The sequence below is a fragment of the Micromesistius poutassou genome (genome assembly GCF_964030765.1).
Source record: "Micromesistius poutassou genome assembly, chromosome: 2".
NCBI lineage: Eukaryota > Metazoa > Chordata > Actinopteri > Gadiformes > Gadidae > Micromesistius > Micromesistius poutassou.
In genome coordinates this window covers 229163-249812 of record NC_140272.1, presented here as the reverse complement: position 1 = coordinate 249812, position 20650 = coordinate 229163, and the positions used below count along the sequence as shown (strand labels likewise).

General features: G+C 48.1%; 2 protein-coding genes across 2 annotated transcripts; both read left to right on the top strand.

Moving 5' to 3' along the window:
- Positions 1-975: 975 nt before the first annotated feature.
- On the top strand, positions 976-6964 carry ip6k2b (inositol hexakisphosphate kinase 2b). Its single transcript, XM_084464021.1, has 5 exons — positions 976-1525; positions 3495-3714; positions 4307-4437; positions 4560-4735; positions 5238-6964. Exons 1-5 carry the CDS (start codon positions 1327-1329, stop codon positions 5823-5825), a joined length of 1314 nt encoding a protein of 437 aa, XP_084320147.1. The 5' UTR covers positions 976-1326; the 3' UTR covers positions 5826-6964.
- A 4850-nt stretch (positions 6965-11814) lies between these two features.
- Positions 11815-17781, top strand: sec61a1a (SEC61 translocon subunit alpha 1a). The gene is made up of 12 exons (XM_084464241.1): positions 11815-11887; positions 12525-12592; positions 12713-12778; positions 12920-12998; positions 13075-13206; positions 13327-13436; positions 15127-15280; positions 15381-15541; positions 15683-15880; positions 16014-16205; positions 16311-16387; positions 16673-17781. The coding sequence occupies exons 1-12, from the start codon at positions 11881-11883 to the stop codon at positions 16857-16859; spliced, it is 1431 nt and encodes a 476-aa protein (XP_084320367.1). The 5' UTR covers positions 11815-11880; the 3' UTR covers positions 16860-17781.
- The last annotated feature ends 2869 nt before the right edge of the window (positions 17782-20650 follow it).

Below are 20650 nucleotides of genomic sequence, written 5' to 3'. Positions count from 1 at the left end.
CCTTATGTTTCATTTGTTGTTCGCTTTGTGCGGAATAAAGTGAACCGGCTGAGAAAACGCCAAACCTGTCTCCGCCCACTCCTTGAACCTTGCTACAGAGGGGCTGAGGCCCTATAAAGGGACTTCTCTGTTAACACGGTGATGATCTCTACAGAGAAGATGACCCCATTACAGATTTATGCATTTAAACATTTGCAAGCAAAATAATCATGCATTTTTGCCTTCCCCTACTCACACACACGCACACGTGCACGCACGCACGCACGCACGCACGCACGCACGCACACACACACATTATTATTATTATGGGATTTTCCAGGCATCCCATAATAACCCGTCGTACGTCGATAAGAATAGGTTATATTTTCAGATGGTATGCCAATATGTTCATGCATTCTTTATTGTGCACAAATTCACTGAAATGCTAATTAAAAATGTATACATTGAGTGGATCATGTTTAAGTATCTAATATGCTGTTATAAGTTCAATAACATTTTATTTCCCTCTGTTCATGGTTTCATTCTTTCATTTTATAAGCAGTTAATATATGCAAGGTATTCTTAAGAGTTGCGATAGCTTTATCCCATATCAATTGTGTACAACGGACATGTAAAGAAAATTAAAACATGGAAAATATAGCCGACAGCGCAGTAAGTGGGTTGTCTGCTGCATGTTGATATTCTGAATCCCAACACGAGTTCTGCAGGTGGAGGCAGAGGTGTCAGCGGAGTCCTCGTGGAACGTAAATTGGACACTATGCGCACGCCTACGTCTTGTGTTTATGCTCGAGCCCCATCCCCCGACGCTTTGTTGCTTCGTTTCAGAGTCAAATCCGGTTCTGTCCTATCCGGACGATTGTTCCCGCCCAGTGACAGCTACCGACCTGTGATTGGCTACTTTCCGAGGGAGGAGGGGCTCAGCGGCGTTAGCAGGCTGTAGGTCCGCACCGACGTCAGTTTTGGTACAGAGAACGATGGCGGATGGACATGCCAACGCAGGGACATTTTTTTAAGCGACCAACTGTGAAAATATTGTTTGTATCGTATATACACAAACGCGGATAACCTCCAACAGTGACGGATCGCTTTCATATTCAAACATTGGAGTTGAAAATACCGGAAACTAAAGGATCGCAGAGGTCCTTTCTCTGCTTCCTGTCGTCCTTTGTTTTGTTCTGCGTGAAGCAGACGACCGGCAGCCCCCCCTGGTGGCCGACACAGGAACGACCGGACTACACCATAGGGAGCCCCGCCGGTGACCGAGCTGGTCGCCACCCCGCAGCCCTGGTGGGTCACGTTCACCCCGCCGTCCGATGCGGAGCGAGGATGGGTCCTGCTCACGAGGCGCTGCTGAAGGCAGACGTGAAGGGGGTGATGCTGGAGCCCTTCGTGCACCAGGTTGCCGGACACTCCTGCATCATGCGCTTCGGGGAGCAGGCCATCTGCAAGCCGCTCATCCCCCGGGAGCACCAGTTCTACAAGAGCCTGCCTCCGGAGATCAGGAAGTTCACTCCTCAGTATAAAGGTGAGACGGTTCGGCCTGTCTTCATGTATCTGGTTCCCTCTTCTTCCTTTCTCCTCGAGCTCAGCCTCCTAGGACTGAAGGCTATTCTAGTGGAATCATTAAAATGGTGGATTAGTGTGAAGTTAGTGACGGCATGTTATCTGGTCTGTGTTCGTCCCTGGTCTCAGTACCGCTCGGGTCTTGTTTTTTGGTCCCTGGTCTCAGTACCGCTCGGGTCTTGTTTGGTCCCTGGTCTCAGTACCGCTCGGGTCTTGTTTTTTGGTCCCTGGTCTCAGTACCGCTCGGGTCTTGTTTGGTCCCTGGTCTCAGTACAGTCGAGGTCCAAATCCAACCTATAAGTAGTGACAAGGGCACCTCGGTGGTTAAGGACACAAGGAGAGCTTTGACCGAAAAAAAAGCCAACATTTCAGACCGCAGTAACACTCGTGACTGGAGGGTGTAGGGTAATTACGACGGTATTATTGTAGGGTAGTTAATGACCATACCGGGTACCGTTAGTCCCGTCCTGTGAGGCCCTTACGGGGTACCGTTAGTCCCGTCCTGTGAGTCCCTCATACTGGGTACCGTTAGTCCCCTCCTGGGAGCCCCTCATACCCGGTACCGTTAGTCCCCTCCAGGGACCCCCTCATACCCGGTACCGCTAGTCCCGTCCTGGGAGGCCCTTACGGGGTACCGCTAGTCGCGTCCTGGGAGGCCTCATACCAGGAGCGTTAATCTCGTCCTGGGAGCCTCTCATACCCGGTACCGTTAGTCCCCTCCTGGGAGCCCCTCATACCCGGTACCGTTAGTCCCCTCCTGGGAGCCTCTCATACCCGGTACCGTTAGTCCCCTCCTGGGAGCCCCTCATACCCGGTACCGTTAGTCCCCTCCTGGGAGCCCCTCATACCCGGTACCGTTAGTCCCCTCCTGGGAGCCTCTCATACCCGGTACCGTTAGTCCCCTCCTGGGAGCCCCTCATACCCGGTACCGTTAGTCCCCTCCTGGGAGCCTCTCATACCCGGTACCGTTAGTCCCCTCCTGGGAGCCCCTCATACCCGGTACCGTTAGTCCCGTCCTGGGTTACTTACTGAGTGGTCCGCAGTCACGCAGCCCGGGACCAAAATAAAGAGCTGTATGCTTGACCGGCGGGTCACATGGGTATACAGAGACTCTGAGAATGTTCCCCACCGCGTGGGTCTTGGAGTGCCAGGGCCCCACTGCTCTGGGTTCTGCAGAAACAAAAGTAATGAACGAGCTCTAGAGAACCCTGCAGACCCCCAGGTTCTAGTAATGAACCGTCTTTAGAGAACCCTGAATACCCCCGGGTTCTAGCAGTGAACGAGCTCTAGAGAACCCCGCAGACCCCCCCCGGGTTCTGTGGTTCCCCGGGACGGGACGGCACTCTGGGAGGGAGGGGGCGGGCTGGAGTCACTTCAGAGGCTGGGGGGATTCCGCAGCACAGTGACGTCACCGTGTGGGCGAGCGGTCAGAGAAGTAAGATGGCCCCCCAAGCTCTGCTATTGGCTCCTGTAGCTGGGAGATGATGCGGTGAGCGTGCAGTGGTCGCTGTGGGGGCCTCAGGTCCTAAGGCGTTCTGGGCTTTGATTCACAGCGCCGGGGACCGGACATGCGGACCGCTGGGAGGTCATCATGGGGTCGTGTTGGTTGTGGATCTGGTCGTTAATGCTTTGTCATGTTTAATGTAACTTGGGTTTCATCAGCATCATCGTGGCCTACTTGGTGGTTATTGTTAGTCATAGTTCCAATGTTCTGCCCACAACGTTGATCTTATATGATCTTATAGCGTGTTGAGGTAGGGTCGTCAGAACGGCTGCTTTATGGGTTTGGATATATCTTGGCATTTGTTTTACTCCTTAAACTAAATCATCTCTCCCTGTCTCCCCCCCCCTCTCTCTCTCTCTCTCTCCCTGTCTCCCTCTCTCTCTCGGTCTCTGTCTCTCCCTCCTCGGTGTCTCTCCCCCCTCCCCAGGCGTGGTGTCGGTGCGGTTCGAGGAGACTGCGGAGGGTAAACTGTGTCTGATGGCGTACCCGTCCCCCGGGGACCCCTTCCCCCCGGCCCCCCGCGAGGAGCGCCTCTCTGCGGAGCCCAAGACCCTGAAGAGGAGCGGGGAGACGCCGCTGGGGGAGACGGAGAGCTACAGCAAGGAGCAGCGGGCGCGGGCGCTACGCAAGGACGACACACTCGTGAGGTGAGCGCAGCATTAGCACGGCTCACTAACAGATTAGACCGAGCCAGGCTAGTGGGATTAGCACGGTACCGAGCCAGGCTAGTGGGATTAGCACGGTACCGAGCCAGGCTAGTGGGATTAGCACGGTACCGAGCCAGGCTAGTGGGATTAGCACGGTAGCGAGCCAGGCTAGTGGGATTAGCACGGTAGCGAGCCAGGCTAGTGGGATTAGCACGGTACCGAGCCAGGCTAGTGGGATTAGCACGGTAGCGAGCCAGGCTAGTGGGATTAGCACGGTAGCGAGCCAGGCTAGTGGGATTAGCACGGTAGCGAGCCAGGCTAGTGGGATTAGCACGGTACCGAGCCAGGCTAGTGGGATTAGCACGGTACCGAGCCAGGCTAGTGGGATTAGCACGGTACCAGATCATGCCATGTATTTTGTCTTTTTGGAAAAGAGGCCAGGGTACTAAAACACCTGTGTGTGTGTGTGTGTGTGTGTGTGTGTGTGTGTGTGTGTGTGTGTGTGTGTGTGTGTGTGTGTGTGTGTGTGTGTGTGTGTGTCTGTGTCTGTGTCTGTGTGTCTGTGTCTGTGTCTGTGTGTGTGTGCGCGCAGGGAGGAGGTCCAGCAGGCCGAGGTCCTCTTCCTCAGCCAGGAGAAGACCAAGCACAACCCCTGGAGACTCAAGTGTCACCAGCAGCTGCTGCAGAAGCTGAGGGACACGGCCAAGCTCCGCAACCAGCACAGTATCCTCCACTGGGTAGAGTCGGGGGGGCGGGCGGGTGAGGGTCAGGTGGTGGTTAGGCTGGGACGGGGTCGGGGTCAACCCCTCTGTGGCTCCGTGTGTTGACCCTTGACCCCGGCCCAGAATTCATCCTGCTGGAGAACCTGACGTGGCGGTACTCGGTGCCGTGCGTGCTGGACCTGAAGATGGGCACGAGGCAGCATGGCGACGACGCCTCCGAGGAGAAGAAGGCCAACCACACCAGGAAGTGCCAGCAGAGCACGTCGGCCTCCATAGGGGTCCGCCTCTGTGGCATGCAGGTACTACTCACCGTTCAGCTCACTGTACGCTAACCCCGACACAGACAGTAACTTTAGAAATACTAATATCTACTCTAAGAATCATTGTTATTAGGGAAGGAATCCCCCAAAAGGACGACTTTTTTTCCTCTGTACCGTTAAAATGATCCACTATCTTTATAACTTAGAGAGCAGCGGTGCTCTGTCTCTCGGGACGGCCGTCGGGATGAGGCGCGGGGTGCATGGCGAGCTCCACCTGTACAGCCTTTAAAAATGATGCCTGCTGCGCGAGGGCGAAGGCCTCTTTATGTCCTGCTTCACCACCCGGCCAGAACACGCATCGTTTAGGCCGGGGTGTGAAGACCCCAACGTTTTGGAGGATGCTGTGTCTGTAATCGCTCTCTCGGGGTTGTAGCACTGCATGTTCTTGCGGGCGCTGACATTGTGTGTCCGCTGCAGGTGTTGATGTTGTGCGTTTGCCCACTGACGTTTTGCGTTGACGTTGTATGTTTGCCTGCTGCAGATATACCACCCGGACTCGGGCCAGCTCATCTTCATGAACAAGTACCACGGCCGCAAGCTGACGCTGGCGGGCTTCAAGGAGGCGCTGTACCAGTTCTTCCACAACGGGCGCCGGCTGCGCCAGGAGCTGCTGTCCCCGGTGCTGCGGCGCCTGAGGGACATGCAGGCCACGCTGGAGGCCTGCGAGTCCTACCGCTTCTTCTCCAGCTCGCTGCTCATCAACTACGACGGCGACCCCCAGCGGGCCCGCGCCCGACCGCGGCCCCGCGGCGGCGAGGAGGGCGAGGACGACGAGCCCTCCGACGAGGAGTACGACGAGGAGGACGAGGCGTTCGGGTTCCCCTCGTCTCCCTCGGCGGGGTGTGCCGGCGCCGCCGTCGCCAAAGGCGGCACCGGGCGCTCGTCCCGCGGCGCCCCGGAGGCGGCGGGGTCCCCGGTGGACGTGCACATGATCGACTTCGCCCACACCACGTGCCGGCACTACGGCGAGGACAGCGTGCTGCATGAGGGCGGCGACAGCGGATTCATCTTCGGCCTGCAGAACCTCATCACCCTGATCTCCCGGCTGCAGGAGCACAGCGCCGACTAGACGCCGCTGCAGAGTCTATTCTGCTCGGAGATTCAATGACTCCTCTCTGAGTGGTGCTAAGAGGCACCCGGGGAAGTGCCAGACCCCCCTCCTCCACAGTAGAAGGGGAACCCAGCCTGTGGGGTCCGGCCTGGGGCGGTGCGGGGTCTTCTCGTGGATCCCACTGCGGAGCCACCGTGTCACCACCTCGCCTCGGCAGGAGAAGGACGCGTGGCGCTGACCCCCTCCCCCAGGCCTCGGAGGAAGCTGCTCCTCTTGGTGGCCAGCGGCAGGACGACCCTGGGGGGCGACCTCTGCTGACGGAGGCGAGGGGTGGTGCTCTGTGGTGTCCCTGTACTCCTCCGTCACACTGCTCCTTCTGTTACCAACTCGTTTATTTACTTTATTGCTTTATCCTCGTGAGGGACGAGAGGGAAACGTCGTGTGACGCTTCTGTAGCTCTACTTTGAGCCTCTGTTGGTGCTTCCTGTGGAGTGGAGAGAGACTGAGACTTGTCAGACTGCCGTCAGCCTACAGCACAGCCCACATTCGTGAGGGCCTGATCTACACTTGGCCTCGGGCCACTGGCCCCGGGCCCCAGCTCCCCGGCACCTGAGCCACGACCTCGTAGCACCTGGGAAGTTATCATGGCCTCCTCAGAACGGGAGACCACAGGTAGCAGGGTCGCTTGAAGCTGAATCCGCTGCATTGAATATTTCTTAGTTTGTTTATTTGCTGTTGTTTGTCGGAAGGACATTTCTTGTGGTTGTAGATAATGGAATGTACCGTTTTTTTGTAGTGTCCAACATTTCACTCCCCTCTACTTTATTGCCTGTATTTTCAAAGGCCATTTTAAGGGAATCCTCTTCTTGCTTTGTTGATTAATTAGTTGATTTATCTCTGATATACTTCTCTTCATTCCTTAAATGGGCAATAAGGAAGAGAGTGCATGTATCAGAACCATATATAAGGATTATGTAGAGACTTATTTATTGGTGCTATTTGTAACAAAAAGATGTATAGCAAGAAATGACGAATTCTACATTCCAGAAAACTGTTCTGAGATTCTGTTCTGATTGGGATTTGACCTTATTTAGTGTTTTTGTGCGACACCTCTTGTAAACTTGTGTCAACAGTGTCTGGAAAATAAAACCTTTTGTGATAAAGACTTTGATTGCTTAATGTAAAGCGACCTTGAGTGTGAGAAAGGCACTAAATAGAATAAACTTATTATTATTATATTATTGTTTACTTTCAGAATGAAAGGTGGACTGGGCTCAGAGAAAGCTTGCATGATCCGTACGCTCCAATACACAGTCAGAGCTAGGCACATGGATCCACCTGGAGATCAGATGGCGTTCTGCCCCCCCGTCTCCTCCAGCCCTCCTGATAGGACAGGGCTTGGGAACCTTCAGGTCACCGTTGGGCGGCTCTGAAGTCTTGTTCTGACTCCTGAGGATCAACCTGGGACTGAAGTGAACCTGAGCTGTGTGCCGTTTCCTGTGTGATTGAAATACCATGAATGTGGTCCAGTCCCCTTAGCTGTATATTGAGCTGTATGTTGCATGCATTAGGAATGCTGTGTATGTAAACCGGTGAATCTGAATATAGAAGAACAAAATACAGGGTAGAGAGAATCTGAAGCTAGGCGCCTATTGTCCTGACCTATGACCTGTCAAGGTCATAGGTCAGATGTCCTTGAGTGCTGTGGTGACTTCAAAGAAATCCCTGTACCTCAATACCTGTCAGCACATTGGTGGTTTGTACCAGGCAGTTCTGTGTACTGTGGCAAGAGGTGGGTTAGAGAGTGCATAAGAGTTTGTGTGTTTACAAACGGGGCTCGTCTGAGGTGGCTGGCACTTCCTGTGTTTGTTATTGTTCCTTCAGAGCGCTGAACCGACTCTAAACCTGTGACCATGTGACCATGTCTCGGGGACTCCTGCCGTGTGTACCTTCTGGTAAAGGACCTAATGTTGAAGTCTTTAATCCCTGAGGCCCGGAGGAGGCCTTGGAGGGTCGGAGGCGATCGGCGATGTCGTTGTTTGGTAGCAAAATGCACAACAAACAGATCTGAAGGGCTTATCTGGAGGAAAGGCCTGCTGCTCTGACGCATGTAGAGGCCCATCTCCTGCGCTTGCTATGACTCTTATGTCCGCTGGAAGGAGTCAATCACAGTTCATCCTCAGTGGTGTCTCAGCCAGCTCGCCAAGAAGGCATTAAAACCGTTTTTGCACTTAATTAGCAGGATTCCATTGAAGCAACTGACTGGTACCAGGAATGCTGTTCCTCTCAGTGGCCGCATGAGGAACATGAGTCAGAAACATGTTTGGATGTGGAAATACAGTTGATGTTTACTATAGTTGCAGATCTCGTCATGAGGGCAGAATATCCTGGGATATTAGTGTAGACAAAGCTGCTGAGTGACACATTTAGGAGACTCCTACTGTTTTACTTACAGCTTTCCCCCGTTTCGACCGTGGCCCCTCCAGCAGGGTGAGGGGTCACTCAGGGTTCCTGTCGGCACAGGGCTCTCGCCGCTATCATTGCATTTGATTTATAACGTCTCCTGATGACATCTAGCTTAAACATTGTCCAGACCTAATGAGGGATTCATGTGCCACCAGGTGCTAATCTGTTGTTGACAGCCTTTGGTGGACTGGGAGTCAGGAGATCAGCATGTCATCATAGAGAGTCATGGAGGGCGGGGGGAGGGGGATTAAGAGGCACTCACTGACTGAGGATCAGCGTGGAGCCGTGAGCTATGCAGACAATCACGTCTATTTCCACTGGCCTGTGAAGCTCTAAATGGAGGTCTGAAGAGAAGTGACACAGAGAATAAATAGATTCTTCCTCCTGTTGTATTCAGGACTCACGACTTTGGCTCTCCTGAAAGTTATTTTAGATGTTGTTTGAAGCTGTCTTGTTTGGCCGGTGGCGGCGGAATCGAGTCACGCGATGCCAGAGATGCATGGTCTACTACGTATTATGAACAGCCGGTCGATAGCCACAGGGAGGAAGGTGATGATCTCCATCACACGAGTACTTCAGCTGTGGTATCTGAAGTGTGGACCCTTTTTGTATCAGAACACAACAATATCTACTTATTAGAGTCACAGCATGTGATGCACTCATGACCCTCCAAAGTCCCTCCCGGTAGCATGTTGATAAGACTTCCATCATGATAAGAACCATGACGACAGCCAACACTATCAGCACAGATGGCAGGATGTAAAGAGGCTTTCCAACTTCTGAAATCCATTCCCTAGCTTTAATGTAGAAAGTATTTACTCTGAATGGACCTTATACATATGCGCTGTTTTTTATAAGAAAATAGGAAACAATAGGAGAGAGAGAGAGAGAGAGAGAGAGAGAGAGACAGAGAGACCACCTTCAATGTCATTGTGCGGTTGCATAACAGCCCTCTGTAGCCCAGATAAGTGCTGACTCCACGTTGTCCTGTGAGGTGTAACTCAATAACACAGTCTCTGCGCTGCACACGTGCAGGTGCAGAGGCACAAACTAACAGCCTTGCATAACTCAGTGTCATAGGTCAACTGGATTTCAAGACATTCTAAAACCCAACACATTCCAGACATGTTATCTTAATTTTCTAAGAATACCATATTATGTATGGAGGAATACCCACAGAGCCCAGTGACTTAGTGTCCTGGTGTTTAAAATAGCATGTACAGAGACCAGTGAGTAACTCTGGAGAACGGGGGAGGATGTGAGAGAGTGTGTGTTAGAAAGAAGAATGAAAGGATGATGAGTCAACGCTGTGCTGTAGCCCACGCTGCGGCCTTCAGAATGAAGCTTTCATCCCCGTCAGAGAGGCAGAGAGAGTTTATGTTCATATCAGTAACAGTCCAGCAGACCTGGGACCTGTATGGCTTCCATACAGATCCCAGGCCATACACACACACTGTTTACATGAACCCAGACATGGTTTACTCCATAGCCTGGAGTATCACTCCATAATGAGGCAGACATTGTACGATCCATAGAGTATCATCCCATAATGAACCCAGACATTGTACGATCCATAGCCTGGAGTATATCCCATAATATGACAAGATGACTTCTCCCAGCTGTGCCCACAGGACGGCTGTGGGGCAGAAGACCGAGAACCTGCATTAGATAGGGCCACCTGGAGCTCCATACAGCTGGTCCAGCAGGAGGAGACGAGGACCAATAGCAACGCTAGGAAACGAGGACCAATAGCAACGCTAGGAGACGAGGACCAATAGCAACGCTAGGAGACGAGGACCAATAGCAGCCCTAGTAGACAAGGACCGATAGCAGCGCTAGGAGGTGAGGACCAATAGCATCGCTCCGTCCTCCAGCCTGGAGGACCAATAGCAGCGCTCCGTACTCTAGAGGTCACACCCCTATACCAGCTCTGTGTTGTGTGTACATGTTAACTGGGGGTCAGAGGTGGTGGACATGATGTCCTCACTGTGAGAGTGTTTATGAGGTTAACACTGCAGTGGATCACGATTAAGGACCACAACAAGACCAGAGTATGGCTTTTCATACCCCTTACCCTAACCCTGCTCTGACTCTTTAAATAGGCAATTGATAGTCAGTTAATAATGACTTAGTAAAAGATAAATATTAGTATGTTGTGCACTGCATTGACCATTTCTGTGTTTCATAATCTAAGATTGATCACAAACTATGAATCTACATTGGCAGATTCAAATTAATATATGTATAGACTAGCTTCATATCAGAGACATAGCTGATCTCAGAGCGTTCTGTACATGATTTAGGGTTGATGAATGGATTGGGATTAGAGAGAGAGAGAGAGAGAGAGAGAGAGAGAGAGAGAGAGAGAGAGAGAGAGAGAGAGAGAGAGAGAGAGAGAGAGAGAGAGAGAGACATGTCAACTGATAAGTCTTGTTGGTTACTGCAGTGATGCAATGGATCGGCAATGTACACACAATGTACACACTGGCCTGACAAACCCATGCACATTATATCTGCATCAATGAATTGGAAACGAGACAGAGAGAGACAGAGACAGAGTGTCTCACATGTGTCATGTGAAGGATGAAGAACAAAAAGAAGTCTGATGAATCCGCTTGCCTTGGTTACGTGCGGGTTGTTATGGGATGTGGAGTGTATCGTTGTACAAACGGTTCCAGACAGAAAGTGGTCTGTCCTGTGCTGCCCCCTGGCGGAGACGAGCCGTATCACCACACAGGAGGACTGTTGAAACCGTCTTCATTACCTCCGTTGGTTTTTTAATATGCGAAAGATTTATAGATGTTTAGTGTTGTGCTTCAATGGTAACCCAAAGGCCTACAAATTTGATTAGTAGGACAATATGCGTAATGGTTCTATAATAATAATAATAATAATAATACATTTTATTTAAAGCGCTTTTCTAAATACTCAAAGACACTGTACAATACATCATAAAAGCAGTAAAAACAACATCAAATGGTAAAAAAAAGAAAACGCTAAAAACACATTAGACAAGCTAAACATTAAAAGCAATTAAAAGAAATATATATATATATATATATATAACACATACATTTAATAAAAGAGGGCTTTCGCATTACATATATTTGTTGCGTCTTATTTGCAGTAACAATGGTACTGGTCCTGGTACTTTAAAAAAAACCTGATCAATTAACTCTTCTAAGGACCAAAAAAAGTATCTTCTAAACTTAAGAAACCAGCAATCCTACAATGATGAGATGTGACCAACTAGGCTCGTTGTGTGCATTGATTATAACACATTCTACATTAATACAATGGTATCTATCTATCTATCTATCTATCTATCTATCTATCTATCTATCTATCTATAGCTATATCTATCTATAGCTATATCTATGTTTAGATATAGCTATATATATATACTACCAATACTGCTATTAGTATTTACTATACTACCAATCCTATTCCTACTAGATGTAATGAACGTGTGTGTGGGTTGCGGGGTTGAATCCCCATCCGGTCCATAAGGCTGAATGGTGACGTGTCTCTGGGCTCAGATCAGTCCGCTGAAGACGAGCTCCGCGCCGGCAGCACAGTAGCGACGACCCGCAGAGCTACTGCAACCATGGGGAGTGAGTATCGTTTATGCTTAGTATGCCGCCGGTTTTTCCTCTTTGTTAAGTTAGTGTATCGTTTAGTTGTGTGTACATTTTGTGTAGCATACCTTTTAGGTTTAATTGTTAAATTCTATATGACAGCCGAGCTCCATGGAGGGCTAAGCTAGTAAGCTAACGCTAACCTTCCTCTCTCACTCCGTCGCTTACGTAGCAGAACCCCTTAGTGTTTCACCTTCTACTCAGTGAACACATCAGTATGGGTCTACTCTATGGGTCTGTGGTTCTGGTTCTGGTGTTCCAGCTCTTCTGTTCACATTATGAACGGCATGAAGGCTAACTGAAGGAGCTAGCGTTAGCCGTTCATTCAAAGCAGAGTTAGTGATGACGACGCATTAGACAGCCGGCTGTGAGGACAGCGGGGGTCGGGACGGACCCACCGCTGCTCAGGGGAACACGACCTTGGGCCTTTTGGTCATTAGTATTTTCCACTTTATTTTCGTGTATTTTTCTTATATTTGCGTGTAATTGTGCTGTTGTGGTACCGCTGCTGGTCTCAGTCCGCCCCGCGGATGCCGTCGGCCCAGCGAGACGTGGCATCCACGCTCAGTCAGACACTAACTCCACTTCTCCATTTGCTCTTTCTCTTCTACAGTCAAATTTTTGGAAGTCATAAAGCCATTCTGTGCAGTATTACCAGAGATCCAGAAACCAGAACGAAAGGTGTGTGGCTCGTCATTCTTACGGCTGTGAAGCCGCATCTGCGTTTGACAATCGACCGGAGAACTCTTCGCGTTGTGGTTGTGACGTGTGGCGTTGATGTTTTTTTATTTTTATTCACAGATTCAGTTCAGAGAAAAAGTACTATGGACGGCCATCACCCTCTTCATCTTCCTGGTGTGCTGCCAGGCAAGTCCCCTGTGTTCATTGTTTTCAGCACTTTGATGTGATGAGTGATTTATTAAGCAGTACTCACTAGGAGCTGTCTGGAGTTAAAATCAGCTGATCTAATCATTTGCCCCCTCCTCTGTATCTCTAACCTTCTCACAGATTCCCCTCTTCGGCATCATGTCCTCGGATTCAGCTGATCCGTTCTACTGGATGAGAGTGATCCTGGCCTCCAACAGAGGTGCTTCTCTACTCTAGTTTAATAGGAAGCCTGTATCTTCTCTTGGTGTGTTTCCTAACGGTCGCTCCTTCTTCAGGGACCCTGATGGAGTTGGGCATCTCCCCCATCGTCACCTCCGGCCTCATCATGCAGCTCCTGGCTGGAGCCAAGATCATTGAGGTGGGAGACACCCCCAAGGACAGAGCCCTCTTCAACGGCGCACAGAAACGTATGTCCACCATTGACTCATGGCTTGGTTCAGTTTTGAATATAATATAGATAGCTATATCCATCTATCTATCATAAAGGCTTTCCATTTACTGATATTCACAGCTCTTTTACTCCTCAGTGTTTGGTATGATCATCACCATCGGCCAGGCCATCGTCTACGTTATGACGGGCATGTACGGAGACCCCTCAGAAATGGGTGCTGGGATCTGTCTCGTTATCATCATTCAGGTGAGGACTCTCACTCTGGTTACTTGTCTAGATGATGTGACCCGAAGGCCTTCTGCCATTAAAGGGTCATTAGAGTGACTTGAAGAGACATGGATGAGGTGGAGTAAACATACAGGCTCACCTCCCATATGAACAACACAACGTGTAATCCTAGTCCACTGTTTCATTACCTTTTTTGCCCAAAAGCCAATTTCTAGCTCTGAAATGTTTAATCTCTACTTGGTGTTTTCAACCAATCAGCTTGTCTGTAAGTAATAGTGTTGTCGGAATGAACGTCATGGTGCTACACACCAAGGGATTCGTAGTAGTTTGCCTGTGGCTCCAGTTCGTAAATACAGGACGTCTAAAAAAAAAAAAACAAGGGTAAAATGCATAATCAGATATCTATAGCTGAAGTCAGCAATCTGCTGCGACCCCAGATGCACATCAGCAGCCCGAGCCCAACCCTAAGGTGGGCAGCCACGATCAACGCTGTAAACAAAAAGGTAGTCCACACAAACGACAGACAGACCAGAGGGGTATTCCATCAACCAAGCGAAACGCTTAGTTTCTTAGTTTTCTTAGCTTAGGGAATAAGTAACCATGGCAACTTATCCGACCAAACTAACCTGGTCGCTAGCAGGTTAACTGTCAGGCTTACTCGATCGGTAGGGGTGTAACGATACACAAGTCACGATTCGGTACGTACCTCACGGTTCGGTATATTTTTCGGTACAGCAAGTTTTTTGTTTTTTTCTTAAACTTTTTTTTTTAATTTGATTTTGATTTATTCAATTGTATCAAACAAATGAAAATACATCAAATACCATTGAGGATAAAAACACAATAAAGTCCAGGACTTATTTCCATTGTGGTCCTCAACACAAAACATCAGGACAAGACAAGGCCGTCAGAGTGTGTGATGATCAATAAAAACGTTTTTCAAAAATAACCTTTTATTTTTTTCGGTACATACCGAAATGAAACGTGCATCTAACAGTCAGACCCGTATCGAAACATTTCGGTACGAATACGCGTATCATTACATTACATCATTACACCATTGATCAGTGTTTCAGACAAATCCATCGACAACAAGTGTACCATCAGAAGGTTCCGCCAAGCCTAGTCCTCACCATTTTGTCATAAAAATATACAGCATATAATTTCACTAAGGGTCTAAGATTAAATTATGCGAATAAAATAATTAAATGAATTGCTATCTATTGTTATCGTGGATATTTTTTTATTTTTATACAAAATCTATGTATTCTATCGAAATCGGGAACAAGCAGTTGGGTGAATGGTGCATACTTATACTCCTCATAGACCTCCACAAGCAGCTTCTGTACTCCGCTGGAAAAGATCCCGCTCTGTCTTTTTTCGGACATTTGATCCATGATTTGACATTCAAGGTTCTAGGCTGGTTACATATCTCGTGAACGTGCGTAATCCACGATAATCTAAGCCTGGTTTAAACTAACCTGAGCAAGGTGCGGCTGAACCGTGATGATGGAATGGCTTAAGCCTCAAGTGGAAGTGCCGTTAGTTCTAACCGGGCTTAATCAACTAAGCGCCGCCTTCGTTAGCGACTTTGACCCCTCTGGCAGTGTAGTGTGTCTGTGTGTAGATGTCTTTGTGTGTGTGTAGATGTCTGTGTGTTGAAGTGACACATGGCCCTGATTCCATGCTTCTCTTCTCGGTGCTCCAGCTGTTCGTGGCTGGTCTGATCGTCCTGCTGCTGGACGAGCTGCTCCAGAAGGGCTATGGCCTGGGCTCAGGAATCTCCCTCTTCATCGCCACCAACATCTGTGAGACGATCGTCTGGAAGGCCTTCAGCCCCACCACCGTCAACACCGGCCGAGGTACGGGGCTGGACAGCAGCATGTACTCTTACCCCCATGCATACATCTCATTCAGAAGATAAGAAGCCACAGCTGATGTCATGTCATTGATTGTTTCCAGGCACTGAGTTCGAGGGAGCTATCATCGCTCTCTTCCATCTGCTGGCCACGCGGACAGACAAAGTGCGAGCTCTGAGAGAGGCTTTCTACAGGCAGAACCTGCCCAACCTCATGAATCTGATCGCCACAGTATTCGTCTTTGCTGTAGTCATATACTTCCAGGTTAGTTGTGGATGTTTTTTCACATGAGTCTCAAAACTTGTGCGTTTCAAAAAGAACAGGCAATATGGAGAATACCTAAAGGAAGGTCCTGAATCACATGGGGTAAACGATTGACCACCGTCGCTCTTCCCTCCTGCCCAGGGCTTCAGGGTCGACCTGCCCATCAAGTCTGCCCGCTACCGTGGTCAGTACAACACCTACCCCATCAAGCTGTTCTACACCTCCAACATCCCCATCATCCTGCAGTCCGCCCTGGTCTCCAACCTCTACGTCATCTCCCAGATGCTCTCCACGCGATTCAGCGGCAACTTCCTGGTCAACCTGCTTGGGACGTGGTCTGTGAGTACGCCCTCCTGTCGAGGCTCTGAACACCATTATTCGCCCAGAGGACCGGAACACTGCAATGCTCAACTGAAAAACGTTCAGCCATCTTCACCGTAGAGATTTAATTATTCCTATCTGTGTTTTGTAGGACACGTCGACGGGTGGTCCGGCGCGGGCCTATCCTGTGGGGGGGCTCTGTTACTACTTCTCCCCTCCTGAGTCGTTTGGCTCCGTCCTGGACGACCCGGTCCACGCCTCCATCTACATCGTCTTCATGCTGGGTTCCTGCGCCTTCTTCTCCAAAACATGGATCGAAGTGTCTGGCTCCTCTGCTAAAGATGTACGTTGGTATCCGCCATGACACCAATATGCTGAGTATCTCTGCTGTTTGCTATGGGCCTTGGTGTCCGAAGCGGTGTGTGATGAGGTCTCTTCTGTTCCCCAGGTGGCCAAACAACTGAAGGAGCAGCAGATGGTGATGAGGGGACACAGGGAGACCTCCATGGTCCATGAGCTCAACAGGTAAACACACTTTTAAATACAGGAACCGTGAATACTATTGTGGTTCAACATCTGGACTTGTCATCTGGAGTGTCTCAGAACCTTATCCGTTTTCATTAAATGCAAGAACCTTGAATACTTTTGTGGTACCACATAGTTTCTTTAGCAGGGCCTTCTTTATTTGTCATATAGTGCCGTGTATTTTCTTGTGAATATTCAGACATGAATCCATGAATGTACCTTTCTTGATTGACCGTTATAGTAATGCATGATGCGTCAGACTAAAGGCTTCCTGTTTGGCTCTAGGTACATCCCCACCGCGGCTGCCTTCGGCGGCCTCTGTATCGGAGGTCTGTCTGTGATGGCCGACTTCCTGGGCGCCATCGGCTCAGGCACGGGTATCCTGCTGGCCGTCACCATCATCTACCAGTACTTTGAGATCTTCGTTAAGGAGCAGAGTGAGATGGGGAGCATGGGTGCCCTGCTCTTCTAGAGAAAGCCATCAGTCACTCACTATTATTATTTTTTTTATACTTGGACAAGCACCAGCCCCGTCCCACAGACTGTGTTCTTCTTACCATCGTCCGTCGTGTCCCTGCTCTGGGTCTTCTGGTTCAGGGTGTTCAGGAGGCTCCATCAAATTCCTTTTTAGGATGCTGTGGAGCACCGAGCAGGGCCGCAGCAGGGCTGTGGGACCGCATCCGCATACACTACCCCCCCCCCCCCCCTTCGCTCTCTTCTTTCGGCCTTTGAAATGTAGACCCGCATATCGTAAACCATGTACAGTTTTCCAACCCCCTGAGATCGATCCAAGCTGGTGAGATTGGCTGGAGGAGCCTCTGCTGTGCGCCAGGTGAGCGGTGGGAGACGGTGAAGCCCGTCTGTTTCCAGGCCCTGGGAGCCGTTCAGAGTGCAGACCAGACCTGGACCCAGGGGTCCCCTTCCTGCGGGTCCACTTCCTGCCGCTTTGGTTCATCCCCAAACTGTAAAGACATAGGTGTTTGATGTTCAGCCTATAAACACGTTCACCTTCGCTTGGTGGAAAGAGAAATTGATATCCTTACGATCCCTGATTGATCAACGTGATTGATGTTCTTTGTGGTTCTAACCTGCGTATCCAGAAACAATGTGGACTAGCAAACTAAATTCCGGTAAATTATCATTTTCATTTGCAACCTCACGACATTATCCACATTGTAAAATCAAGGTTTAGTTTTTTTTAATTGTCTGCTTCAAGTATTGCATTTCAAAACTTTCTCATGCGTTGTAAATTCTGGTTCCTGTGTATATAGACCATAAATTGCATCACTTTGAATACATCTAAATTGTAAAATGTCTTTTGACTATGTAAAAAGAGTTCTGAACAAACTTTTTCTTGAAAACATTCTCAAATAAACCTCATTTTTCTGAGGGTACTCTTTGACTCCTGCTTCTTGGTTCCTCGGGTACCCAGATCGAACGGAGATCAGGACAGAGTTCTGTCATCCTGCCGCTAGAGATCAAACGCTCCATGGCCTGTAGTTTCGTCGCCCTGCCGCTAGAGGTCTTCATCACACGCTAACAGAAGGTAGTCTGATTCACTGCCATTGGTTATGTCACTTCATTCATGTGTCTGGTCAAAACAACATGACTGAGCGTGTTGAAGGTTGTTTGCGTTTCATAACGTGACTGTACACATTACATTGTTTCCTACTTACATCGTAGTGGACTGTGTTGCCAGATTGGGCGGGAAATCTGGTCCAATCTGGCAACACTGGAACTAGATCGAATTGCGCGTCTGTTTTCTAGGGGGCTAGAGGGCGGGTGACGTCATCGCCCTGCGACCACACGCCGCGGACCATTAGCGCGGATCATGGCTCGGATAGGAGGTGGCAGATACGTTTAGGGAAAATAAATAAGCTCTCTAAAGAGCTCTGGAAAAATAGATTTGTCTGTATTTGCATAATGTGGGATTGTGATAATTGTATATTACATAAAATTACATATTGTGATAACGTGGTTCAGGCGGCCAGTGCGGACACCCGCAGGCTGTCAGTCAGCCGGATGGGTGATGACGGGGGCGGGGGGCGGGGCGTCTCGCCCGGGGGCGGGGTTACGTCCATGCGTCACATCTCTCTCGTGTGTGTGTGTGTGTGTGTGTGTGTGTGTGTGTGTGTGTGTGTGTGTGTGTGTGTGTGTGTGTGTGTGTGTGTGTGTGTGTGTGTGTGTGTGTGTGTGTGTGTGTGTGTGTGTGTGTGTGTGTGTGTGTGTGTGTGTGTGTGTGTGTGTGTGTGTGTGCGCAAAGCCCTACCTTTTAAGTTGAAGTTTTCTTTTGATGAATTTGCTGGCATTGTTCTTTTGTTGATTAATAAAATGTTTTCAACCATGAATTAAATGGTTTGCTCTTTATGTGCAACAACAGTATTATTTTTTTACACCTGAAAGCAATTAATGTAAACTACCTCATTTTCAAACCTTAACACCTCAGTAACAGTCATAAATACCGATTATAGTGTATTATAGAGTGGCTAAGCAACTAACTACTACTTTTACAACCTTTTGTGTTGGCATGTAAATATCCAGTCCAAAACGAACATTATTTGTAGCATTGTGTCTGACCTGATGAAGACGAAAGTTTATCCGTGGAAACATGTCAAGGTCAAAAAAACAAAAAAAACCATCTATCAATATATGTGTCTGATAAAACAAAACAAACATTGATAGAAATATTGACGCTGGACTTGAACCATTGATATTTAAGTTCAAGCCTCAGTTGCTAGGTAACACTAAACAACTCAAAGATCGTCATGATAAATTTCGCTTACAAACTGACGGTTTTATGCGTTCACTAAACAAAGATTATGATAATTAAACACCACTTTTCCATCAAAAAGCTTGTTTTAAAAAGCATAACTTATTAGATCTGACCTATGTTCGCTAGCTCTGTGCCTGCCTGACTGTGCGCGCTTTGGTGCACGGCCACCGTCGCCAACGACAACCCGCATGAGAGATGTGACGCGTGGACATAACCCCGCCCCCGGGCGAGATTTTTTTAAATTATTATTATTTTTTATTGAAGGCTGATTCATTTACATAAATCAAGGCAATAGACAACAATAAATACCTCTTAACATACAAGGCACATTAGATAAGAGAAATAACTTAAATTATATAAGGTGATAATAACTAACATAAATAATAGAAAGTAGAAAATAAATAATAGTAACATAAGAGAAATAAATAAAAAGAAGAAAAAAAGAAGTCACTCTTAATGTCTTTCATGTTAATACCAAACACAATATTTTCTCTTGTGAGAGGAGTAAGTAGTTGGATTTTGGTTGATAGCCAGTCCTGTAAATCCTCCCAGAAGGTCACAGAGTACATACAATGGAAAAACAGATTATCTGTAGTTTCAATTTCAGTATCACAAAAGCTGCAGTTATTGTGATCAACATTAAATCTCATTCTTTGGATGGATAAATATTACTAAGAATTTTGAAATTGACTTATTTTGTCTTAGGACTTACAGGGTAAGTAATATAGTTAGTTCTCCATTTCTTAATGTCTAATTCTGAGAACAGTTGGATGATGGAGTTTCTATTTGATCGTATTGGGTACAGTATATTGTTCAGGTGATTGCGTAACAATTTGTTTGAAATGTTCTCCAGAAAATCTTTCCCATTACATTGAAGCATGGGTAAATTTATTGCACACGGCTGTGTGTCTATGTTTTGGACTAATAGTCTTACTGGAGCAGGGATCGCTTTGGTCACTTTATCAAACTGAGCACGTGTGCAAACTGTGTCATACTTTGAGCAAAGGTTTTCATGAGTTAGCCAGTGTCCCTGATCGTTAATTAGGTGGGTTACTGACCAGATATTTTTATCCATCCAATGCTGTAAGTAGAGAGATTTACCACTACATAGCACATATCTGTTGTTCCAAATGGGGGTTTGATGTGGGGTAAAATTGTGTGTGTACATGAGTTTCCAGCATAACAGCACCTGTTTGTGGAATAAGGATAGTTTGACTGGCAATTTTTCAATCTGAAAATCACATTTAAGAACAAAATCCATACCGCCCATTTTTTTGAACAACCCCCTGGGGAGACAATACCAAATACAGTTTTCGTTCAGCAGAAAGGATTTTAGCCATTTTAATTTCAGCACAGCATTTAAACACTCAAAATCAATTGCTTGTAGACCGCCATCTTTGTATTCTTTAATTATTTATGATTTCTTGATGTAATGAACCCTATTTTTCCAAATTAAATTAAAGTTTAATTGGTTGAATGTTTTAATAAAC